General features: G+C 39.2%; 2 protein-coding genes across 2 annotated transcripts in view; one reads left to right on the top strand and one right to left on the bottom strand.

Annotated features, from left to right (window-relative positions):
• LOC107686565 (rho GTPase-activating protein 33-like) overlaps positions 1-3820 on the top strand; it is a 65697-nt gene extending 61877 nt beyond the window's left edge. The window contains exon 25 of the mRNA XM_016483617.1: positions 1-3820. This exon is cut by the window's left edge and continues 24 nt beyond it. Coding sequence (XP_016339103.1) covers positions 1-2106 — 2106 coding nt within the window. The 3' untranslated portion in view covers positions 2107-3820.
• A 711-nt stretch (positions 3821-4531) lies between these two features.
• upk1a (uroplakin 1a) lies at positions 4532-9531 on the bottom strand. The gene is made up of 8 exons (XM_016483593.1): positions 9467-9531; positions 9180-9282; positions 8121-8321; positions 7918-7992; positions 7618-7725; positions 6292-6462; positions 5700-5783; positions 4532-5246 (listed from the first exon to the last, which is right to left on the bottom strand). Exons 2-8 carry the CDS (start codon positions 9240-9242, stop codon positions 5199-5201), a joined length of 750 nt encoding a protein of 249 aa, XP_016339079.1. The 5' UTR covers positions 9243-9282; positions 9467-9531; the 3' UTR covers positions 4532-5198.
• Between the last annotated feature and the right edge of the window lie 346 nt (positions 9532-9877).

The raw sequence follows: 9877 nt of genomic DNA, 5'->3' as shown, positions 1-9877 counted from the left end.
AAATCCAGCAGCCAGTCCAAGCCTGCAGCCCAACCACACACTCAGCTTCTGCATTCTAAATCAGAGAGCTCTCCACTGGCCCAGGTACGAGCCTTCCAGACCATTCGCCCAAAAGTGCCACCCAAGCCCCCTGATCTTGCTCCCTTGAGGGCTCCACTCTCTCAGACTGACCGGCATGATTACATGCGTCGCTCCTTGGATGCCAGTCGCATTCGACGTTTGGCAGGTCCACCGCAAGGGAACACACCACTTTCCAGAGTTTTCTCTGAGTGTATCAACAGTACCTCTGACATGCTGTCTCGCTATCATGCAGCCAGGATGGCCAACCAAGCTGCCCAGGTTGCACACCTTCCCCAACAACAGCAACAGGCCCAGTCCACACCAATCAGACCAGTTGTCCCCTCCTCTGAAGACCCTCCCAAGATGGAGAACTTCTACTACGAAATTGGTGCACCTGAGCATCCACAAGTGCCACCCAGCTATGCACGCCACAGCTATCAAAATATGAAGCTGGATCTGGAAGGAAACCTTCGTCTTACTGATCCAGCCAATCAAAGGCCTATTTTCAGGGGTTACCCTCCTCCCTACAACCCCCAAGGACCTGGGGGCTGTAGGACTCCCCAGCTGTGGTCATCTGAGGCCACACGAGCTTGGGCCGCAGCACACTCTCATTCTTTCTCATTTTCTCATTCTCATTCTCACCATCGCTCTCAGGATGGATCATCAGGACATCCTCCTCACCCCCGTCCCCAGCGTCAGACATCATCATCTGTCAGGTTGTCCCACAGTGAAGTGCATCCTATATCCGCATCTGTTGGAGTGGGTTCCTCTGTTGGCATGGTGCCTCTGTCTGTGCACCAACGTAGCTTGATTCGCCCCCAGCGTTCCCCTTCAGCAGACCACACTGCCTCCCAGCTTCACCCCTACTTTGAAAATGGGAAGGTGTGTTACCGGTACTTCGAGGCTTCCAGACCGGAAGACTCGCCACTGAATCAGCATCAGCATGCTGTTTCAAAGCCGTCTCAGGCCTCACCGGTGCAAGGAATCACAAAAGATCAGCCTGAGCACATCTACGTCAACTACCCTTTCCCAAACCCACCAGGATCAGGGGTTAATTCAAAGGGCTGGGCTACCACAGACCTTGACGAAAATGATCATCAAGCATCTGAGATGCTGGAATCACCTTCCAAGTCACCACCGGATGACAAACAGAAGCATTCAGAGCAAGAAAGTCCCACAGCTAGCTTTGACAACCCTGCCCAGAATGATGTGTCCTCAGATTCCAAAGTGATCAATATAGCAGCGCCTGCCTTCAATGCCATGCATTTCCGCAGTCGCTCAGATCCCCAAAGTACGAGCTCAGAGCCTGCTCAAGTCTTGACTGGGAAGGAAATTGCCTCCTTGCTAATTGAAAAGCTTGCAGAGGATGAAAGGGAGGGTCCTTCTGTGCTGTCTTCTTTGTCCTCTTCTCCGCACATCGAGCACCCTCCAAATCCCTACCCTAGCCAGCAGCAGCAGCCTCCACCTGCATACAATATCTACACTCCAGGACCCTCTCGAGGGCACATTGAAGGTCAGGTGCCACCTAGAGAGGGATCAGGACCTTTCCAACGTCAAGACCCCTTGCGGAGATCTGCCGGAGGCCAATATAGACAAGCTTTTGACGTCATGCCATCTGGCGACCAAGTACTTAAGTTTTACAGAAGCCAAGACTTTATCCCAGGTGCCCAGGGAGAAAGCACAACCCCTAATCCTTATCCCCCAAGACCATATTATCAGGACCCCCCATACCCCAATTGGGGCCCACAAGGCCTCCCAGACTCTTCCCACACATGCACTCCACCTACAGTGGCCTTCTCCAACTTAGCGCTTGGATCGACAAGAGGATATGGGCCCCAGAATGTGGCCAACCAATATAACCAGTACCCGTACCAGTCAGGGCCAGTGCTTCCCCAGTATCCCAACACACCACGACGAGATATTGTCCTGGATCCTTCTCTCCGACCTCCGGGGTTACGAAACCAGAGAGGCTTAAACCGGCAGGGAAGCCTGCCGGGCCCCAACTGGACCATCCGGACTGAAGGCCAGACCCGTAGTTACTGCTAAAGAGCACAACTGCCACAAAAAATCCTGTGTCTTTAGATGATATGATGTAGACCGGTGTAAGCACTAGACTTTTATGTTTCCTGTACAAGTTAACACGTTGTGAAACTAATTGTGTTAACCTCCCCAAGGGGAGACCGAATGTACAGAAACAAAGTTAAGTGGGGTATGTCTTTACTAGTGTTTCTGTCTCAGAAAGACCCCATTGCTGTCCTGCTATTAGTGTGTGTATTGGAGTGGAAAAAGTGTACGAGAATAAGACATGAAGCAGTAAGGATCAAAGAAGTGAACCATAAAGTGGCTTAGATATGAAAACATTCCAGAACACACTGTGCTGTCCAGCAGAGGGAGTCAGAGAGGTACATAGCTGCTATTACTCTGACAGGATGTTGCTCAGTGGCTAATTTTTGTTTTTCTGCTTTGGGTTTTGTTTGATTTAAGGTTCTTATTGACACTAAGTCATGCTGTACAGGGGCACAAGCTTGATATGTCTCTCTTCCTCCACAAAGTACGATATAAATAACCTCAAGAGATGCTGGTGGTTATATGAAACTTTATGAGTATGGCTAGTTTTTGTTATCTTCAATTTTTAGCAACAGTGGGATATTATTTCCATTTTAATAGTTTTTTTTTTCTAAGTTATTGTAAGTTTTCAATGGAATGAGTTATTGTGAAATAGTTTTATTTTGCCTTTCTTGAATTTGTTTCAAAGAATGTGAAGATTAGGACTTTGAGTTTTTTTGTTTTAATTTCTTTAAAGTCTGTGTGTGAATTTGTGTGTGAATGAATGTGTCTTGCGCAGAGTGTCTGATGTTAAGCACATAAAAAGGAACAGTAATTGCAGATTTTTTGAGAGGGTGTGTAATTAAGAGCGCATACTTCTGTGAGGTACTGCTTTCTGCTCACTGTCAAATAATGTGTCAGATAATTTGTGTATCAATATTGGCATTCTAATCCAAAGCAAGTATTTCAGGTAGGTCATTTCACAATGTGTCACTTCCAGACATCCATGGGTTTCTGTGAAGGAGGAATTGAATAATTGGTACTATTCACCACAAAACCCTGAAAATTCCTTCAATGCATACAACACTTGTCTTAGAAGATCTTATAAATTTAAAAGCCGTTTTTATCAGATACTGCAGATACCTATGTTCCAGTGTTTATTACTTAGTACTATAGTACCTTTCAGGTCATTAAAAATGTCCTGGATATTCTTCTAAAATTGACCAGCGATGGAATCTCTTTAAGATTTGTTTAATAATTGGTGCCTTCTCTTAAATAATTGATCATCTTTTTAAATAATCCTTCGTTATGAAAACAAATATTGAAGAGCTAGATAAAAACCCTGTCCTAAGCCCAGTTACCCCTATTTACAGTTTTCCACACTAGTAAATTCTAAATGAGAAAAAGAGTGTGTATGAGTGAGAATGTGACACTGTGTGTTTGCATGTCTGTTATCTCTGTTGTTTTAAATCATATCTATGCAGTGAATAACCAAGGGGATACGTTCCTTAAAAAACACTAAATATTAATGCTACCTATGTATGTCAGCACACCTGTGAGCGTGTACGTTCCAGTGAGAAAGGTCATGCATGTGGCTTTGAGGGTATATACATGTCCAACAATCTCCCCTTCAGCCTTTAGCACTTGGCGAAAGGCAGTTCATCCTATTTTGTAATATTTTCAAATATGTGAATTAAAATCTTGGACACTGTCAGTGACGAAACCTGTAGTTTGGTGATTATTTTTGAACATATTTTTGTACACAGGTCAGACGAGGTAGCCTAATGATGGGTGTTCTTTAAGTATAAGTAAGTATTACAGAAAATCAGAATGCAGGAAGTTTTAAAAGTTCTAAAAAAAAGTTTTAAAATTAACCTTGATAAGTAACATTGTGATGGCATTTAACCATGAGACTAAATAACCTTCCTGTTGATGAGGCAAACCTGGCTGAATGTTTGCATTTGCTATTAAAAAAGTGTTGTTTCTTGGTTTTGTTTTATTTTGAGATGATTTTAATTCACAGGGCTTGCAGCGCTGCAGTCTCCACCCTCCGAGATGGGAGCATGAGAGAAGTTGAGGTCTTTCCTGGCTGGGCATCCTGCAAAACCAGTCTGTTTCTGAGTATCAGGCGACACCCAGTTGAGTATAAATTAAAGCTGACATACGCAAGCTAACATGCCCTCCTCTGTTCTCTGCTGATACATGGACAAACTATTGGCATTAGATAATTATCCTGAGCAGTAACGGTTTGGGTGGTTCAGGGAGTGTAGAGCTGCCAGGCTTTTGTTGTCTTTTTGTTCTTGCTTTCTTAAATATTGTTTATTCCCCAGGGCATGTACCTGCATACAGCCTCAGCCACAGATTTTGCTGCGATCGCTCGCCTTTTTCCATCTGCGGTCAGTCAATGACACATGATGACACATCATCAGCACAGTCAAATGTTTATTTGATAAACAGAAACATTTGTCAAGTAAGTTATAAAAACAGATGTGCAGCAAAGAATCTTACAAAACAAATGTCCTATTCATTGGTATTTAGGCATTTTAAAGCAATTTTTATATTAAATATTCATGTAAGAAATACAAGCGTAGACTGTGGCATAAAGACAAATGCATACAATCACTTGAAGAACCTATTTGATCAATATTGTAAATAAAAGTTTAAAATGACCCCAGAAAAAAAACGTATCCAATAAAACGTTAAATGAAGGCTATGTTTGAATTAGTTACTTGGGCATGTTAATTAGGTAGCTTACAAATAACTTTTTTCCCCAACATAATGAGATGGTGCTCACTGCTCACTAGTTCTTTCTCAAGTTTATAACTTTGAGCATTATTGCACTTCATTATTCCATAAATGTTTTTTTTTTTTTTTTTAAGATTAACTTGTATTGAACCTGGAACTTTCCCTTTTTGCTAGATGGAGGTCAAATTATAGGACGTCATGAAATCCGAATGTATGATAAATTATACAAGAATTCATGAAACTTATCATATCAATTATCCATGTGCAATCAATCATCTGTAGTATTCTGTGACCACAAGAGTGGAAGCATCTGTGCAGCTGGCAGATGTATCATGCGGAGTCCGTAGTTATTCCAGCTGCATATAGTAGATCATGGCAATCACTAATGTGAGAAACTGTAGGACAGAAGTGCATCAGAATAGTGAATATCTAGTGATGTGCAATTGAATTGTTCTTATATAATAGAACTGTAATTTCTCTAGTTCATAGAAACATTTTAATACTTATAAAAACAATATAAAAAACAACAATATTAATATAAATACATATAAAAATTAGCTTTAAAATCAACATATTGTTTTATTTTCATATCATTGAACATTAGTGTCCCTAGTACAGTCCACAGCAAAACATTTTGCAATCAGGACACATTCTTGCATTCCCTCTGTGCTATTTTTGGTTGTTGGTGTATTTACACATGCATCACACTACATCTTTGATTTTTGCATAAATTCAGATTTTCAGCATTTTGTGGTGTGACAGGGTTTTTTTTATAACATTTTTTATTGCAAGCTTTTAAAGCAGTTTGAAGCAGGTAATTTAGAAAACATTTAGATTATATTACTTACCACTAATATGAGAACGGAGAAACCGTACCAGCTCACAGCCCAGGTGTAACGGCTTAACACAGATTCAATGTACTGGAAGCAACCCTGAAGTATCAAAACAATACAACAAAAAATTGACATAGAAGCACCATGAAGTAACATGTAAAGTGACGCATCTAAATTGAATCATATATAAAGTTGTATCACTGCACAGTGGTTCTCAGGAAACAATTTTATAATTTGTGCACCAGTAGTAAATCTTCATAGAGAAAAATATCTTTAAAAAAAAAAAAGAAAAGAAATAAATGTATCAATCTGGCCCTGACCTGAATAGGCCCAACATCATGCAGAATTATTTATGTGAATGAGAAAAATTAATATATGCCTGTTTATTTTACTATCAGAATTAGTTGCAATTATTTGAATTTAAATTATTTGCATTCAAATGATCTCAATCAGAACAGACCACTTTGTGTTGTGACACCAGTTGAGAACCACTGTCTGACAACCAACTGCTTTATTTCCTGCAGGTAATGCAGTTTTACTGCATTAGTTTGTTGCTGTCTGTTGTCTTCTGTATATCAGGTGACATGTTACGAGACTTAATCGTTACCTTTGAGAATATGGTGATGCCAACCTTACAGCCTTCTTTATCTTCCACCTCAAAGGTACTCAGTCTCTTGCAGCAGCTGAGGGGCCAGATATATGTAGAATTGAATGTCTGTTTAAAGGTGGAGTTATACTGAAACCAGTCTGCAGGACCATCTGCTCCACAGCACTCGACCTGATGGAGGAGAAGGTGGGATTAATCAATCTCAGTACAATCAAGAGAAAAATGTACATCAGCTGAATTCTACACTCTAAAAAATGCTGGGTTGTTTCAACCCAATTTTGGGTCAAATATGGACTAACCAACTTTTGGGTTAAACATTTATTTAAAAAATGTAACCCAACAGCTGGGTTAATTCCATATTTGGCCCAAAGGTGGGTTGAAACAACCCAGCATTTTTTAGACTGGGATATATATTAATCAATCAAGTTGGGTTGCTTGGAAAACAAAAATGCACTTTACTTGCAGAATTCTATATGAATCCATCAAGTTGTTGTCGCGTGGCAACCACAATTGAATATCAGATGCAGAATTCTATATAAATCCATCAAACTGTGCTGCTTCACTCTAAAATAAAATGCTGGGTTGTTTCAACCCAACTTTGGGTCAAATATGGACTAACCCAACTTTTGGGTTAAAATTTTTATTTAAAAATTTACCCAGCAGCTGGGTTAGTCCATATCTCACCCAAAGTTGGGTTGGAACAACCCAGCATTTTTTTTTGAGTGTTCGTAAGCATAAAATTCGAAGAATAAATATGTGGTGACATTTACTGTTGTTTGACGAGTTTTCACGGCTGGAATCCAGTAAATTAATCGACAACATAAATCTAGAATTTTGTGTGAGGGTGATAGATTTCCCCTCGCTGTTTCCATTTAAGTTCGAATTCAAAAAAAAAATAAAAAAAGTTTTTTTATTATTATTCATTTTGTTTCTTGAGGCAATAAGGAGCGATTTTTACCATGGATATGGTGGTTAAAAACAACCTTGATTCCCTCTGCATCCATTACTTGTGGTAAAATCACTGAAATTCAGTATATCTCAAGCCTTACTATTTATATGAAGCCAGCAACCCATCAAGAAGATATATGATCAATCTGTTGCAACAGTTATTCTCAGCGGTTTATGTGAGGACAAACTGGTTTGTCCACTCTCACAAGGCAACAGAAAGGCATGTTGTATCAGGTCTGAGCTGAAAATTAAGGTTTTTCTTTCCTAATATTATCTAAGTGTGTGTGTGTGTGTTTTTTTTTAACCATGATCCTTGGACAGGTGTAAGGCAGTTGTGTTTGTTAAAAGCCAAGAGGTCATCATTGGTGTTCTGTGTACCTGTTCCATCACTCTGTTCCATGTCTGTGTAATCTGCTTTCCTTGTGTGCTGCTGTCCGCATAGTATTGCAGCATCTGTTTCTTTACAAAGTTACTGTTCCCAACCAGCTATAATAAAGGAAAGAGGATTTTAAAAATGAAGAAAGGGCTAACTTTATCTCCATTATAAGTCTGCTGTTGTTCCATTACATATGATTATGACATTTTAGACTGTAATTTACAGGATAGAGTAGAAACAACAGAAAACTTTAGGAAGAGAGAGCAGGAATACAGTACAGAGTGGCTGGTGACTGTACTCACATAATCCCGGTTGGTCGCTGCTGTGATGGCGGATGCGCATTCAAACAGAAAGATGATGAACATTATGATAAGGTACTGAGGAAGGATGACAGTTAAAGATAATCAGTTAAAATTCATTTCGACATTTCAATTGTCTCACTGAATAATTGTGATTAATGTAATTATGGAAGATATTAGGATTGCTGTCTTCTATGAAAACCTACCACCATCATGAATCCACGGCTTCTTTTCAGGGCAGCAAAGATGCCAAAGATGCATGTGAGGAAGAAGGCAAAGCCTGTAAAAATGGCAATCCAGGCTGCAGCAAAGATATCATCTTTCCCTGACACACCAGATATGGGGTAAAGTTTATACCCGTCTGCTGCTACCCAAATGGCCACTGCGAATAATGCCAGTCCTGCAGCCTGAAGGGGAAAATACATTAAAAAAAGTACTAAGTGACAACTTGGATATTCGAGTTGATTAAACACAAACACTTACATTTTTAAGTTGAAACAACAATTTTTATAGTGTAATATAGAAAATATGACATTTCCCCCTTGTTTCACAGACAAGGCTTAAGCCTAGTCCCAGACTAAAATATAAATCTGAGCTGTTTCAGCTGAAAGAAACGTGCACTGATTGATCTTAAAATATGTGACCCTGGACCACAAAACCAGTCTTAAGTCGCTGGAGTATATTTTTAGCAATAATAAAATACATTGTATGGGTCAAAATGATCGATTTTTCTTTTATGCCAAAAATAATTAGGATATTAAGTAAAGATCATGTTCCATGAAGATATTTTGTAAATTTCCTACCGTAAATATATTAAAACTTAATTTTTGATTAGTAATATGCTTTGCTAAGAACTTCATTTGGGCAACTTTAAAGGCGATTTTCTCAATATTTTGATTTTTTTGCACCCTCAGATTCCAGATGTTCAAATAGTTGTATCTCTGCCAAATATTGTCCTATCCTAACAAACCATACATCAATGGAAATATGATTTATTTAGCTTTCAGATGATGTTTAAATCTCAATTTCAAAAAATGTACCCTTATGACTGGTTTTGTGGTCCAGGGTCACATATGTCAGTGCCCTTGTTTTGTCTCAAGATGCACACCAGTAATGTTTTTTTTTCTTCTAAATAACATTCATAAACATTACTTAAATGTCCTAATTGAACTATGGCCTAATCCTAGTTTAGTCTAAGCCCTGTCTGTGAAGCCAGGTCTTTACAACAGAAACATAATCTTTGTATTATTCCGTTTCAGACTTACAGCAGCGATTGCATTCAGAGCAATAACTACAAACATCAAACATGTCAAGGCTCCTGCTCCCATGGCTGTAGTGTGTTTTTCTGTCTGGCCTCGTCACACTTTCCTGAAGAAAAATACTCAAGATTATTTATAAGGTAACGGTCTGATCTGTGGTCACTGAGAAATTTTTAAAAAAAGATTACAGTATAGATTATAAAGATAATAAATCCAAAACCAAACACATAAGCAAATCAAAGTGGACTAATATGCTGTTAAAAATAGAAAAAAGTAGCTTATTAGGGACCCACCTGTTCCAGTCTGAGACTGCACCTGCTTTACCTCTACCTGTCTGTATTCGGTTCATTTACTTTTGTGGACACTTTCATGACGTCAAACCTGTTTGTCGTGTTTTTTTTTTTTTTTTTTTTTTGGTTATACAGGCCACATGAGATGGGATGGGCAACTTCACTCCCTGTGTATTCACCAAGTACTTTCAGTTATTCCAGATGACATTTTATTGAAATGATTACTAAATTAATCTAGGAGTGTCTATATTAAGGAAAACGGTGACAGTTGCCATTGCTATTTCAAAAACATTTCAATTTACGTGTGAACAATGTACAGGTGCATCTCAATAAATTAGAATGTCGTGGAAAAGTTCATTTATTTCAGTAATTCAACTCAAATTGTGAAACTCGTGTATTAAATAAATTCAATGC

The sequence above is a fragment of the Sinocyclocheilus anshuiensis genome, unplaced genomic scaffold (assembly GCF_001515605.1).
Source record: "Sinocyclocheilus anshuiensis isolate Anshui unplaced genomic scaffold, SAMN03320099.WGS_v1.1 scaffold389, whole genome shotgun sequence".
NCBI classification, from domain to species: domain Eukaryota; kingdom Metazoa; phylum Chordata; class Actinopteri; order Cypriniformes; family Cyprinidae; genus Sinocyclocheilus; species Sinocyclocheilus anshuiensis.
This window is presented reverse-complemented; position numbering and strand designations above follow the sequence as displayed.